The 15,921-nt window shown below is 39.3% G+C and overlaps 1 protein-coding gene across 8 annotated transcripts in view; it reads right to left on the bottom strand.

The window, feature by feature from the left end:
• adamts18 (ADAM metallopeptidase with thrombospondin type 1 motif, 18) overlaps positions 1 to 15,921 on the bottom strand; it is an 87,780-nt gene that overhangs the window by 14,633 nt on the left and 57,226 nt on the right. For all 8 annotated transcript variants that reach the window (XM_087261636.1, XM_087261637.1, XM_087261638.1 and 5 more), the window contains 2 exons: positions 10,644 to 10,764; positions 9,878 to 10,004 (listed from right to left, as the gene is read on the bottom strand). In XM_087261636.1, coding sequence (XP_087117762.1) covers positions 9,878 to 10,004; positions 10,644 to 10,764 — 248 coding nt within the window. The remainder of the gene's footprint in view (positions 1 to 9,877; positions 10,005 to 10,643; positions 10,765 to 15,921) is intronic.

Raw genomic sequence — 15,921 nt, 5'->3', positions numbered from 1 at the left:
CCAAAGACATGTGCTACAGGTGATTTGGGTAGGCTATATTATCCGTAGTGAATGAGTGTGAATGAGTGTGTGTGGATGTTTTCCAGAGATGGGTTGCAGCTGGAAGGGCATCCGCTGCGTAAAAACGTGCTGGGTAAGTTGGCGGTTCATTCCTCTATGGCGACCCCGGATTAATAATAGGACTAAGCCGACAAGAAAATGAATGAATGAATGAAAATACTAGCATTTCGCTCTATAAGACAAGACTAAATGTGTATAAATTAACACTGGTGCCAGATCAGTTTTCTTCCAGTGCTCAGATTGCAACTCTGTGCCTGCTTCTTTTGGCTGTGGATGAAAAGAGGCTTTAAAATAGAGCTGGGCAGACGAAGGAGAGATTAGAGCAAATGACAGCTATGACGAGAGCTGTGGCCGCAACACCGGACAGACGCCCTGGGTCGACTTCTTAGAAGACCCAGTTCCACCCAACCACTCACACAGACCTGAGAAAAATCCTTTCATTTTCCCTCCAGCCATCTGACAAATTGAAGGGAGATGGTTAAACTGCTATTTTAATTGAGGGAAGAAACTTGATCCACGGCACAATATGTCTTTTCCCTCTTCCTCGCGCTCTCTTTGCCACATAAATGACAATGTGTCATTGGTCAAGAGCTGAGCTGCCGTGCCTCACTGCAAACCACTGCTGGCTCCTGTTTTAATTTTACATTTCTGGAATCTTTCAATAACTCGCATATTTCAAGCATACAATTAAACGAGACATATCTTTGGGGACAATAATATGCGGACTGCTTCACATTTCTGGATACAGTCTGATTTTGCTGGCAGCCTCCGCATGTCTGCCTAAAACGATGCACCCATAATGCATACTTGTTCCATATCACTTGCTGAAATTTAAGCTACCCTTGGTCATACTGCGGGACAAATGCTGAATTTTTAGCGCTCTCTGGGGAATGGTTTTGGTTTGGAAGTGTTTGTCAGTTTAAGAGCTCTAAGAGAACCATGTATTTTTCTAAACCCACGCAACTTTTCATTTATTTATTTTGCTAAATATATCAGTTTAAACTGACCAAAGCATGCGCGTTAACCACTTCGGCTACGTTTGGTTGCATGATATATTGGTTGTTCATTACAGAATATTGAATTAATATTATGCATCATTATTCATTACAGAATATTTCAGTTATTATGGAAACATATCAGTTATTCAATACAGTAGTCTTAAAATTTTTTGAATAGTATCTAATGCTCACCAAAGCTGTATTTTATAAAAATATACATATTACAGGCCAGTTTATTAGGTACACCTGTCTAACTGCTCATTAACACAAATTTCTAATCAGTCAATCACATGGCAGCAACTCAATGCATTTAGGCATGTATACATGCTCAAGACGATCTGCTGCAGTTCAAACCGGGCATCAGAATGGGGAAGAAAGGTAATTTAAGTGACTTTGAACATGACATTGTTTTAGGTGCTAAGCGGCCTGGTCTGAGTGATTCAGAAACTGCTGATGTACTGGGATTTTCATGCAAAACCATCTCATAGTAGAAGTTTTGTGGGCGCAAATGCCTTGTTAATGCCAGAGGTCAAAGAAGAATGGCCACACTGGTTCCAGTTAAAAGAAAGGCAACAGTAACTCAAATAAACACTTGTTACAACCAAGGTATGCAGAAGAGCATCATTGAGTGCACAACTCGTCAAACCTTGAAGCAGATGGGCTACAGCAGCAGAAGACCACAACGGGTGCCACACTGTAAGCTAAGAACAGGAAACTGAGGCTACAATTCGCACAGGCTCACCAAAATTGGTCAATAGAAAATTGGAAAAACGTTGCCTGGTCTGATCAGAAATCTCTTTTAATTTCTGCTGCAACATTCGGTTGGTGGGGTCAAAATTTGGTGTCAACAACATGAAAGCATGGATCCATCCTGCCTTGTATCAACGGTTCAGACTGGTGGTGGTGGTGGGGGGGGTTACTTTCTTGGCATACTTTGGGCCCATTAGTACTAACTGACCATCATGTCAACACCATAGCCTACCTGAGTATTGTTGCTGACCATGTCCCATCCCTTTATGACCACAGTGTACCCATCTTTTTTAGGATAATGCTCCATAATATAAAGCATGAATCATCTCAGACTGGTTTCTTGAGCATGACAATGAGTTCGCAGTACTCAAATGACCTCCCCAGTCACCAGATCTCAATCCAATAGAGCACCGTTGGGACATGGTGGAACAGGAGATTTACACAGATGTGCATCTGACAAATCTGCAGCAACTATCTATCTATCTATCTATCTATCTATCTATCTATCTATCTATCTATCTATCTATCTATATATCTATCTATCTATCTATCTATCTATCTATCTATCTATCTATCTATCTATCTATCTATCTATCTATCTATCTATCTATCTATCTATCTATCTATCTATCTGTCTGTCTATCTGTCTGTCTGTCTGTCTGTCTATCTATCTATCCATTCATCCATCCATCCATCCATCCATCCATCCATCCATCCATCCATCCAGAAACATGTTTTAAATATAACTGTAGCCCTGTGATTTATTCCTGTTATTTGGTCTTCAGAAATCAGAACATGTTGGTGCTAATCTTTTAATTAAAATAAATTAACAGAAAGTAAAAAAAAAATGATTCACTAGCTATTTCCATCCACATATTTATCTGCTTATTTTTATGATTATGCATAAAACGGTTGAATGGCAATTCCAAGATGCATAGAAAAACTTAAAATGTTTATAAAGGTCCATGTATTCAGATAATTAAGTCTGAATTTTATTAAATGAGAAAACATGATCAAATTATGATGGAAACACATTTACCAAATAAATTTTCTTATGTGACTTAGATGCAATCCATATTTTGACTGGAGAACTGACTGGAAATTGATATCCATGTAATTATCTCAGAGGATATTTACATCGTTCCGAAATGAATAAAAGTGCATAATTTGACTAAAGTACCTAGATCTGGCTCACAAGATTGCATTTTCTTGCACTGCAAAATGTGTAATCAGATGTGAGCCCAATGAGAGGCAATGTGTAGAACACACCAAACAAACTAGTCTGACAGATGCTTACCAACAGCCTGACTCTACCAACAGCCGTTGGCTTGGTGTGTCTCAGCCTTAAGGCTCCAGCAAAGACCTATAGATACAAACCTGAACCTTTTGAAAAGTGTAAGCTTATGAGAGTGTAGGATAGAAATAATGCTTCATTTGCAAATAATTTATGATATCCTAACTTCCCACGTAAGTTACATTTGCAGCTTTAGATGGAAAAACAGCTACTGTAAAATGTTTTACTGTCTGTGCCTGAAGAGTGCCATTTGAAGACAAAAGCAAACATGCAATCATGCAACAGAGCACTGCAAAAGTCTTTAAGACATGCATTTATCTTTTCATGACATTTTAGGGAACAAATCAAGGCCCACGTTTGAAGTCGCCGCACTCCACGCTTTACAGAAGCAGCAGGGCAGCGTTTGCAGTCGGGAGAACATCGTCAGACTGAGTCTTGTAGGCCACAGTCTGAAGATTAGCATTCAATTCCTGGCCAACTAGACGCAGTCGATCCCCAGAGGGATGTGGTCTCTTTTGCGCCATAATAAAACATGGGCAGACCTGTCAACACTAAAGATATTTGCTGGAAAGATAAGCAGAAGCTTCTGTCTTTCTCTTCTGTTTTGAATGCATGCCCAAACTTTTTCTGGAAGTGTTTCCAAAGGTCTATTTATTTTCCCTTTCCTGCACCCTTTCTTAGTTTTCCTCTTTTCAGCGGTCATAAATCAAAGCACATAATGCCTCAAACAAATAATGTTTCGGCAGTCTGAAGTTGATATGGTAAGGCCGTGATGTCATTCACTATATGGGGAAACAGACTCAGCTCTGCGTACAGTGGGGGAGGTCATTAGTAACTGTGGGATTTAGAACCTGTCTGCCTTAACAATAAACACACTTATGACATACACAGAGAGAGAAGCAAATCCATCTTGAATGGTGGGAATATCGTGCAGAGAGGAGAAAAACACAAGGCCATTTAAGATAATACCTCATTGCATCTACATTTGATAAGCTTTTAAAAAAAGGAAAATGAAAATTCTTTCTGTGATTTGTGAAATACACACAAAAAGACATTTTTATTTATATATGAAAGTCCTAAACAATATGCTGGCTTAAAAATGATATGATGAAGAGTAAGGGTGTGTTCACACTTGGCATGCTTGGTTTGGTTAAAATAAATACTTGTGCGACTCCTCTTAGTGCAGTTAATAAAAGAAATAAAATGTCCAACAAAACTTGGAAGCTCTTCACAAATGATGCTGCAAACTAACCACTGCAAGTTCTTTTGTCCTCCAAAAGGCATCAATTTACTGTTGAGTATCTGATATATTCCACATCCACTCAAGACATCTAAAGTAGTCAGAGTGTAAGTGTAAATGCTACCATCTGAACCTTAGCGCACCTACTCCAACTGCTTAAAAAGGTGTCTCTCAGTCTACCTACAACAGGGGTGTCTACAACAGGGAGTCTTGGAGGGCCGGTGTCCTAGAGAGTTTGGCTCCAATCCTAATCAAACACACCTGAACTAGCTAATCAAGCTTCTGCAAGACATACTAGAAACTTCCTGGTAGGTGTGCTGAAGCAAGTTTGAGCTAAACTCAGCAGGACACCAGCCCTCCAGGACCGAGTTTGGACACCTCTGACCTACAAAATAATCCAACAAAGTCTCATTTTAAAAATGTACCATTATATACATTTTTGGAGATCTTGAAATTTGTCCTAATAAGTACGTTTTTTTTGCACTTTTTGTTTTCACGAATCAACCAGAGGCCGCTCTGTATGCTTTTTGAAACCTCAAACTTCTCTTGCTAGTGCCATTCGTGCCCGCTGTTCTCGTGTAATCCACCAGAGGCCGTTGTTGACTGATTGACTGACTGAATTACTGGCCGATTGGCTGACTCGCCTTCCTCCTTCTCTAAAGGGGAATTACCAACCTATGTGACACATGACGTCACACGGGTTCAACCGCGCATAGCGGTTGCAAAAAAAGACTGTGCTGCAATAGAAAACATGCCATGTTGAGCGGAAGGATGCCAAATTCACAAAACCAAAAATAGAAAAAAATGAACTTTTACCGTACATCCCACTGCTTTAAAAAACCACAGACGGCTTTGGCTAACAGCCATCAGAAGAGCTGAATGAAGTGAGGAGCTAATTAAAAATGCTTGACTCTGCAGTTCTCATTTCAAATCAGGTAAGTTCACGCTATGCTGAACTATACACATTACTCGTTGTTGATTGCAGGAATGATTTCACCAAAGACAGCTAAATATGGTTAATTCTTGCACATGCCCACACAGAACAAAATTGTAGGCATCCAAAGACTTGTAGGCTTGTAACTTCTTTCTTGTAAAATCACTTGGAGTTTCAATGAGATAGTTGTATATTTCGGGCCACTGGATGCTTGGCCATTTCGTAATATCCAATATCCACTGGGAGGTGCTATCACAAAAGACCTGTCAGATGAACACCGCTCACTTTAACGTTAATTTTGCTGAATAAGTGTGCTTATCACTGGGTGAAAGCTGTCATACTTTCCTACTAGGAGGTTGTAAACAATCGTTCCTTAAAGGAAACTGTCACTAGCTCTAAGTGTAAAAGAACACCCAAAAGTGAATAATATATGTAGTAAATCTAGTAAACATATACAAATTTATAGCAGTGGTGGACTGAGTGGTGACAGGCAACAGGCTCTGCCAAAAGCTATGCGGTGCTATGCTATGCGGATGACACCCAGCTCTATCTCTCTGGCAAACCCTCTTCTTGTTTTCCACCTACATCCCTTACAGACTGCTTAGCAGAAATCAAGTCCTGGCTCTCTCTTAACTTCCTCAAACTAAATAGTTCAAAAACTGAGGTTTTGCTTGTTGGTACCAAATCAACACTCTCCAAAACTGACAGCTTTTCTCTCTCAATTGACGACTGTTCCATTTATTCCTCTAAACAGGTTAAGAGTCTGGGTGTCATCCTTGATAGCACCCTATCTTTTGATTCTCACATAAATAGCATCACCCGGTCTGCTTACTTCCACCTACGCAACATTAACCGTCTCCGCCCTTCTCTTACCCCTCATGCCACTGCTGTTCTCGTTCATAGCCTTGTCACATCTCGTTTAGATTATTGCAACTCTCTTCTCTTTGGTCTCACTCATAAATCTCTCCGTAAGCTTCAGTTGGTCCAGAACTCAGCTGCCCGTATCATCACCAGAACCCCTTCTTCTCATCACATCACCCCTGTCCTGCAGCAGCTTCATTGGTTACCTGTTCATTTTCGAATTGACTTTAAAATCTTGATGTTAACATTCAAAGCCATCCACAATCTCGCCCCTCCATATTTGTCTGCCCTCATCCAAATTTCTGTTCCTTCTCGCACCCAGCGATATTCTTCCTCTCTCCACTTGTCTGTTTCCTCTTCTCGCCTTTCAACTATGGGCAACAGAGCATTTAGCCGCTCTGCTCCGCGGCCTTGGAACTCTCTACCACCTGCCATCAGAAACATTGACTCCCTCACACTGTTCAAATCAAGACTCAAAACCCACTTATTTAAGATGGCTTTTAATACTTAATATTATCTGCACTTTTGCTGTGTATATTTTATTATTTCTCTTGTTGTTTTATTGCTCTTGTTGATTGTACGGTGTCCTTCAGTTGCTAGAAAGGCGCCTTTTAAATAAAATGTATTATTATTATTACTATTAAAAGACAGTAATAATTAAAAATTACCCTACTGGAATATTAGCCTATTTAATATGGAAAGCTGAATTTCTACAGGACAGCCAGTAATAACATTAAATAATTAATTCATTCATTTTCCTTCAGCTTAGTCCCATTATTCATCAAGGATAGCGACAGCGGAATGAACTGCCAACTTATCCAGCATATGTTTTACACAGCTGCATCCATTCATACTTATTCACACATACACTACAGCAAATTAAGTTTATTCAATTCACTTGTCCCGCATGTCTTTGGACTGTGGGGGAAACCGGAGCACCCGAAGGAAACCCACACGATCACAGGGAGAACATGCAAACTCTCCACAAAAATGCCAACTGGCCCAGCCGGGACTCAAACCAGCAACCTTCTTGCTGTGAGGTGACAGTGCTAACCACTGAGCCACTGTGTGGCCCACAGTATTAAATAGAAATAATATTAAATAATAAATAAAGTATATAAATAAATAAAAGACATGGATGGATCAAATTAGTTAAAATATTTTTTTTTTATCTTCGCTTACATTTTATAATATTTCTGCATTAACTTCTCAACTGTAGGTATGGCATAATAACTAACTCATTTTGTGACCCCCCACCACCAGGATAATGATGTCATTTAGATTTGACGCCAACAGAAGGAGTCTGGGATCAGTGATAATCTCCACTGGTAATCAAAGCCTTTCAGCTCCCTGAGTTAAAGTGTCATCGGGTAACAGGCAGATATTGGTGATGAGTGATGGGAACCTGTGTAGTCTGTCTCCACATATCCAGCACGGCCGCAGACATGCTGCTCTCCCGTCAACCCTGCATTGTTTTCAATTACACTGTTATTGGACTATTTGTCAGGCTTTGAATGGGACAAGCCAAATCGGTTAGAGCTTGTTGCTGTAAGGAAACAATCATATGGTCTTGATTTCCCCTTTTAGAATCGCCTCACCATAGCCTGCACATTATAATCGGTCGCAGCCAACATTTCACACAATGTTAGGCCAAAAAGAAAAAAAGTGAAAAGGACTGAGGGAGGAAAGCCAGAAGGGGTGATTTGTTATCTGAGCACCAGAATGGTGCGTCAATGCCTTTCAGGCTGGCAATTGAGGGATGTTGGGCATGTAGATGCCTCTATAAGGCAAGAGATCCGTAAATCAAGTCAAGTTAAGGGGTTGCTCTTATATGAAAGGCAGTAGGCCTCTCTAAAGGAAGATGGACCGGCAGATTGACTTCAGCTCTGAGACACCCAGAGAAAGGCTGTTTTGAGCAGCTCCTTTCAGTCTCCAGAGCCCAGAGGAGGTTTCTGACACCTAGACGGAGAATGTTTTCTCAGGATCCCTAGTGAGACAGTCCCTGCTTTTCTTTCTCTCTTTTTCCATGCAAAAAAAGTCATTAAGCATGTTTCATACAAAGTACAATGTCTCTATCCAATTCATTCATCAACTTCTTCAATGTGCCTTTTTTTCCATTTATTCTGCTCGTTTCCAAATATAACACTATAACCATTTTCACTCAATGTAAATATAGTGGGAGTTTAAAAAAAATATGGCTCCAATTCTTGGAATTTTTGACTAGTAATTCACTGTAGTCAACAAAAACACAAGACAGAATGAGAGACTAGTATTTGTGTGTATATGTGCCTTATGTGCGCATGTATGCATGTGGCTTTGCATTTGTATAATTTAGGAGGTGCGTGTGTGGCAGGCTGTGGCTTGGAGTTGGAGTTTGGGCAGTGAAGGAGTAGTCAGTCCCTGTCTGGAAGCTATGTTAATCCTGTTTTTTTTTAAAGAATGAAACAGAGAGGAGTACCCAAGGAAGAACGTGACTTTTTAGAGATTTAATTTGGGTTCTGCTCACGCTGAATCCACCATGTCTGATTTCAGACAGACATACCAGGGCACCGTGCCCACCAATAGTGCTGGAGAGCATGGATGTCCAGAACAAAGAACAGAGTTGTTACTTCAATATTTAAAACTATTTCAAGAACATGATGCATGTTCTCCCTTTATTTACTTTGTTTAGGCTTATCTAAACACAACAATCATGCTTTGATACTTACCAAAACAATATATTCAATTGGTTGAAGGTACTATCACCATTGTTGTATATTATGAAAGGGATACTGTATTCCCTCAAACTCACATCCTGGAGGTCCAGTGTCCTGCAGTGTTTAGACACACCTGAACCAGCTAATCAAACTCTCTTTAGAAACTTCCAGGCAGGTGTGTTGAAAGATGTTGAAGTTAAACAATGCAGGACATTGGCCCTCCAGGACAATGTTTGGCCACCCCTGATTTAAATGGTTCTTCTGGCAGAATAAAGCCACACAGGGTTATCAACAGCTCAGGCTGTTATATAAGACTAAAGGGCTTTATGCTGCAAAAACAACCGGCTAGATGTACAATATCCCACTTATTACATACCGACTTGCCACAAAACTTAACAATTAGATGCAAAACAGATCTGAGGTGTAATAATTCATTAACACTGACAGATGACAGATAGGCATAACGGTCAACATGATTAAAAAGTACCCAGATGAGCCTCTGTTATTAGCTTTAACAGTTGTTGTCTTGGAATATCAAACTTTGTAATGTCGTGAATGACCAATCATAATCAAGTATTTCATAACAATAATAGTAACACTTTATTTTGATGGTCCGTTTGAATATTAGTAGACTGCTTAATATCTGATGATACTGCTCCTTCAACAGACATTTAACTGACTATAAGATAATTTGCAAGTACATTTGAACTCACACTAACCCTAAACCCAACCCTAACCCCAACCTAACAGTTTACTCATAATCTATTGAGAATTAGTTGGCATGTAGATGCAATGTAACTTAAGTTCAACAAACGGACCATCAAAATAAAGTGTGATCATAATAGTTTGTATTTAATGCATTAACTTTACATATCACGGATTAACGTGACATCATTTTTATAGTTTGTATATGCAAAGTACCTCATGGCATTATAATTCAAATTCTGGTTTATCTTTCGATGCTGGGATTCAATTCAAATTCTAGTTCCTAAATTGAAAGAGAGTCAAATCTTAAACCAAAACAAAACAGACAGAGACTCTTACTAGGCAGGGCAGGGCTGTGTGTTGCACAGGTGAGAGCCAACCACCGGTCTTGTTTGAGGGTTGCAGAGTGAAGAGTTGACCTGCGTCTGCTGATCCTGCAGACAAATGGCTTTCGTCGATACACGACCTTAGAGAGAGTTAAAACCAGATACAAAGATAGTGAGTGCAAACATTTACTCTCTGTGGACATATTGCAGCAATCCATCTTTTTAACATGGCCTAACATGCATCTTTATCATGCGATAAACTAATGCATCCTCTGAGCAATCTTTTAAAAAGGAAAGTTGGGACACACTGTCCGTGAATGGTCTTTTTGGGGATTAAGGGAGCTCAGGATGAATGGCAGTACTGTAGTGTGGCTTCTGTTGTGGCAAACAAAGCTGGGCCTCTGTCAGTGTGAGAGGCCAGGAGGGGCGGCCCAGAGGTCCGTTTGAAAGAAAAGCATGAATGAAACTGTGTGAGAGCGCAGATAGAGATCTGTGCTCTGGGCATGTCATAGTGCTGCCTGTCTGCTACCAACACTCAGACAACTGACTGTGAATGGAGGAGCCACTAACACAGAGATGAGCCAGTGAGATTGGGAGGTCTGGAGGAAGGAGGGGCACACTTTTGTCTTTCTATCCTGTTCACAAAGGTGCATTTGATGGACCTGGACAAACACACACATGCGCTTCCTTCCTCCTACTAACACGCATGAACTGCAACTTGCTCTCTCCCACTTGAGTCAACAAAGCAAACATTTACCGTACATTCAGCATCAACTCACCTCCCGCACAAGGTGCCGAGCAGTCAGAGCGCACAACAGACCAGGTGTAGTTATGCTTCTTCTCTGGATGTGGTAGAGTGTACTCCCATGTTATACCAGGATTCTTACCTTGAAGAAGAATCTGTGAACAAGAAGAGGTAATAGTTTTTTTTATATACACTACCCTTCAGAAGTCTGGAGAAATGTGCAGTTAAAGAACAAGTCTAAATAAAGTAAAAGGAAAGGTGCCATAGTGTCTAGTGGTGTTTTATGATTATAGCTCCATTGGGACTAAGAGATGACACCACAGTGTGTCTCGTGATGCTGCTCTAGAGGGGTACTTGAATTAGATTGTCTATGTACTTGAACTGAAGCTTGTCAGCTTGGAAAACGGCACAAGTGGACCAAATAGTGGGTAGGTTGAATCTGAATATTTTTCCGTAGTAGTATACTGTGAGACTTTATTTCCCTGAAATTTTGACATCCATATTTATGTTTTGGTAGGCCTGCATGCTATAGTTTTGGTGCCTGTTCCTGGAGAAGATCTTACAGTTGTTCATGTGAGACTAGACCACAGAGGAAGTTCAGCCAGTTCCTCACTAAATCTGTGCCCAGGGCCACTGAGGACAGCCTGAGGATAACTCTAATGGAGTGGAAAAGTCCTGCAACAAGAAGAGGACCTTTGTTTTTAGGCTTTGCCACATGGGGAATTTCCTTAGACTATTTGCAATAAAAAAATGCAACAACACTAAATTCACTGGAACTGGTAAACCACCAAATTATATGTCAAAAGTATAAACAAAGCAGCTAAACAAGGATCAAACCGAAAGGGTCAATGAAAAGTTTGCAGCAGTGTTTACACAAACCAACAGTAATAGCAAGGCAACCCAAATTTCTCGTAAGTAAGAGTACGAGCTGAAGTATGGATTATGCAGACCTTTAATTACTCTGGATTTACCCTCAGTGAGTTAATGGTTTGAACAGGAAGCGTGTGGCAGGCTGCTGCTGATGTGGGTAGATTATCTTTAATCTGTCACAATAAACACAATAAATGCTCTTCAAACGGGCTCAATGCATTGTCAGATTATTGGGTTAGCTTAAATCCTCTACCTGTAGTTTCCTAGCCAAACTTGGGATCAGGTAAGTGTCAAATGCATATACGTTATACAGGATGAAGAGTATAAATTTGTGTGCAATCCCTTTTGTTTTTTTTTTTGTTTTTGTTTCAATGGGATGTGAATGTAACTGAAACTATCACAAGTACAGTAAGTCCAAACCTGCAGAAGTGGAAGGAATCTATCAACAGAACAGCAGAAGACATTGTGCGAATCAAACAAAGGCTGTGTTTGAGAGATGGAGGACTTCCAGAGGAAGTAAAACAAGTTTCTTGAAAGACAGTGGCAAGTTAGCAAACTTTTTAACATTTCTTGGCTCATTCTCCCTTCAAGTGTCCAGGCTGAATCTATTGCCCTGGAATCAGTCCACGAGACCCTGCACGCTAGCCTGTTCAAAGCTGGTCCAGATTTACAGTTGGCACTGAACACAGAGCAGCTATTCCAGAATCAGGCTCAGGAGGAGGTCTCTGATCCATCTGTGATCCGGCTAGCCATCTGACTATGGATACAACACATGGGGAAACTCTACCTCTCCTGATCCAGGGTCAAGGCCTGCATGAGCCCATTGCAGCATGTCTGTGCTCTGATATAGGATGTCTAGAATTTCAGTCCTAACATATGCAACAAGAAACACAATTTTGAACATTGACTCAACATGCTAAACATCCTAAAACCTACTGCCTCTTTGCATTTTCTATTGTCTTATGCTGGAATAATAGCTTCACTCCATGTTTTTCTATCCCGTTTCTCAGTGTGGACGCTCCCTTACTATCTTTCACCCTAGTCATTCTGAATAATGACAGAAAATCTGGGGCAATTACTGAACTCTATTGAACAGGACCACTAGGACAGGTTCATTATCAAGCACTCCCAGTATTGGGTTACTACACAAAAATCTATGTGTTCCCTTGCTAAAAACATGTCAGTTACAGAAGAAGCAAGAGTGGATTAAAAACTGATTAGTGGGTGTACAGTTTCAACATTTAACCAAATGTTATTAACAAACCGATGTGACATAAATAAGAATTATTTTGGGGAATCATTTTGGAGTTTTTTTCTGGAGATTTAACCAGTGTCTGAAACCAAACGTTTTGAAACAAGTCTGCTCCAGCTGGTAATATCCTTCAAACTACAACTGGTTTCTAGTAACTGTTGTTACTAGATATTACTAAGTGTACACCACTGTACACTCGGGTATCTTATTTTAACCTCCAAGTGAGGGAAGGGATATGACTATTAAGTTTATTGGGGATTTAAATGCATCATTGAGGATTGGCATTACCCTATTAAAACATGGCACAAGAATATCCATAAGTAAATGAATTCTAAAAAGTATTTCTCAGTCAGAAATATGTCAAGTCTGAAGGAAACTGCTTTACTAAATCTAGTACCTCTCAATCTACCATGCTGAGCTGATTACAAGATTTAGTACCTCATCATAGTTTACATTCAAATTTCTTAAGTGTTCATTAAGGGTCTTGAAGCTGAAGTATCTATTTTCCATAGCAGGACAAAGATCCAGCCAAGCCTAATTGACCAGCTGCTTCCCTCGAATCGCAACCCCGAGCCTCTCTGATCTATTGAGTTCAATTGCAGAAATCTTAATCTTTTAATCTCTCTCTACCCTCCTCTTCTTTTTGAAATTACAGAGCATACTTAGGGAGATTAATGCCAACTCATCAGCAAATCAGAACTCCGCTGCCACCACCCACCCTGGGAAAACGTAATAAACAGAGGGCACGCGGGCTCAAGGGGAAAGCTGCATACACGTAACACACAGGTTGAGTGTGGTGCAGATCAAAGGCCAGTAAATAAGGTCAGAATGAAAATGTATTAAATGAAGCATGCCTGACTGTTGTATAACTTACACAACAACACCTGCAAAGCCATCAAGTTTGATCATAAAGGACAATTGGGTTTTTAACAGCTTGGGATGTTTCCAACAAAAGAAATTTGGTGGTATGATAAACACTCTGAGAAATAAAGGTACAGGAGCTGTCACTGGGGCAGTACCTTTTTAAAAAATACATATTTGTACCTGAAGAGTCCTGAAGAGTACTTTGTAGGTAAATTTGGGGACTAATATGCACCTTTGAGGTACCACTGTGAACTCTTTGGGCACAAATACGTATCTTTTGAAAAGATACCGCCCCAGGAACAGCTCCTGTACCTTTATTTCTGAGAGTGTGGTGTAACTGAATTTTGAACTGGCAAATGTACAAAAAAGGCGTTCAGAGATGTTAGATCTTAAAGTGTCTCTAAACATCATTCCTTTTGCACAGATAGTGGAGTATGGCACTAGAACGATTTACAGCATTTGTTGAAGTACTGCTCAAATACCAGATCAGCATATATACTCTTTCTTAAGATGGCATTTTTTCCACTCAGAGTTATGTCGATCTGCATTCTCCAAGTATGCACCATAAGTATGGAATGAGCTTCAAGATATATTACATATGAAATCTATACCATCTATCACTATATTTTAAAATATTTTGAAGTCAATTTAGAACAGTGCACATTTTAACAATTGATTAGGTTTTATATTATTTTTGTGTGTGTCTATGTGTTGTGATATGTATTTTTTTGTAGCTCTGTCCTATGCTGCCTGTCTAGACCAGGAATCCCTGGTAGAAGAGATATTGTAACTGGTTAAATAATTAAATAAACAAATAATAAAAAAAAACAAAAAGGTTGTAGGTTTTTGAAAAAAAATGAAATCTGGTCAAATTTAATTTAATTAGACTTTGGATTACAACATTTAAATTATTTTTAGAAAATATTCAGCAGTACAAATATATTGGTGCCATACAATTATTCTTTATGTTTGTCTTTTGTTGTAAACATCATATATCATGTTATATTTTGATGAACCTCCTCAGACATTCTGTTGACAAAAAGAAACTTTAAAACTACATGTCAACTTATATTTAGGCATGGCTTTACTGAAGTGATTCTTGCATGTAATTGAAAACTTTCTTGCAGTGCACCGAACGTATTCAGGAAAACCATCAGAATAAAGCATTAGCATAAAAATATACAGCAAAATAACTACATTAATTCATATTAAGCAGACGGTCAATTGATACTGTAATGGCTGGAAGCAGAGTTACTTTTATTCAGCCAAATGTTTAGAGGCAACCATCCAAATAAAGTGTTAGCAGATAATTAGCAATTGAAATAGTTGTAAAGTTATGCTATTACGTGCCTATTGTTAAGATATTAGTGGTTTATTTGCACTTATAAAGTACATACAATCCATGATTCTATACAACCTTAATACCTATTAATAAGCAGCAAATTATTTTATTGAGGCAAAAGTCATATGCTGCATCCCAACTCACATACTGTCCATGTTAAGTAGTATTTGAAAATAGAATAAGTATGTCCGAATCGTAGTATGTTGAAAAGAATACACCGAAGGTTCCTGCATGGTTTACTATTACCAATAAAAATTCAAAGTTTAGAATCGTCCATACTCTAATCGCTGATATAGCCCACAATACATTGCGCATTGGACGTGAATTTGATTAGAACTACAAACATGAGTGAAAAGGTGTAAATAAACTATAAACATGGCAGACGCACGAGACCAAACATCAAGTAAAGAGGTTTAAGGTTTAAAGTGGAACATATTTAAATCTCGTTTTCTGTGTTATATTTCATCTGCAACAACAATGTTAACTTATTTCAAGATATGTTTGGACAACTTCTGAATGCATAATTATTTAAATACCTGAGGAGATTTCTCTGCATGAAAGACTCCCGAATGTCAGATTGTCCTGCTGCTGCTTGTCCAATAAGGTAGGCATTTAAATATGAAAGTAATGCTGTTACACACTCGAAAGTATATACTTTTCCTTCACAAAAAAGCTCATACTTTTAGGGTGTAGTATAAGTATGTGAATTGGGACGCAGCAACAGTTCATGGTTTATTAATAGTGAGAATTGTACATTAAAATAAAGAGTGAACAAAGTTCTTGTAGTTAACAAAATGTCTAGAAGTGACCATCAAAAACCAAGGTGTGCATTTTTTTCTTATGATTAAATGATACATTAGGGTTGCCAGGTAACACAGTGCATAGCACGATTGCCTCCAGCAAGAAGGTTGCTTGTTGGGTAGGCTAAATCATCCGTAGTGTATGTGTGTGAATTAGTTTGGGTATGGATGTTTCCCAGTGAAA

Source organism: Danio rerio, chromosome 7 (genome assembly GCF_052040795.2).
Source record: "Danio rerio strain M-AB ecotype USA chromosome 7, GRCz13ab, whole genome shotgun sequence".
Lineage (NCBI taxonomy): Eukaryota > Metazoa > Chordata > Actinopteri > Cypriniformes > Danionidae > Danio > Danio rerio.
Note: the sequence above shows the minus strand (reverse complement) of the source record. Positions and strands in the feature narration are given on the sequence as shown.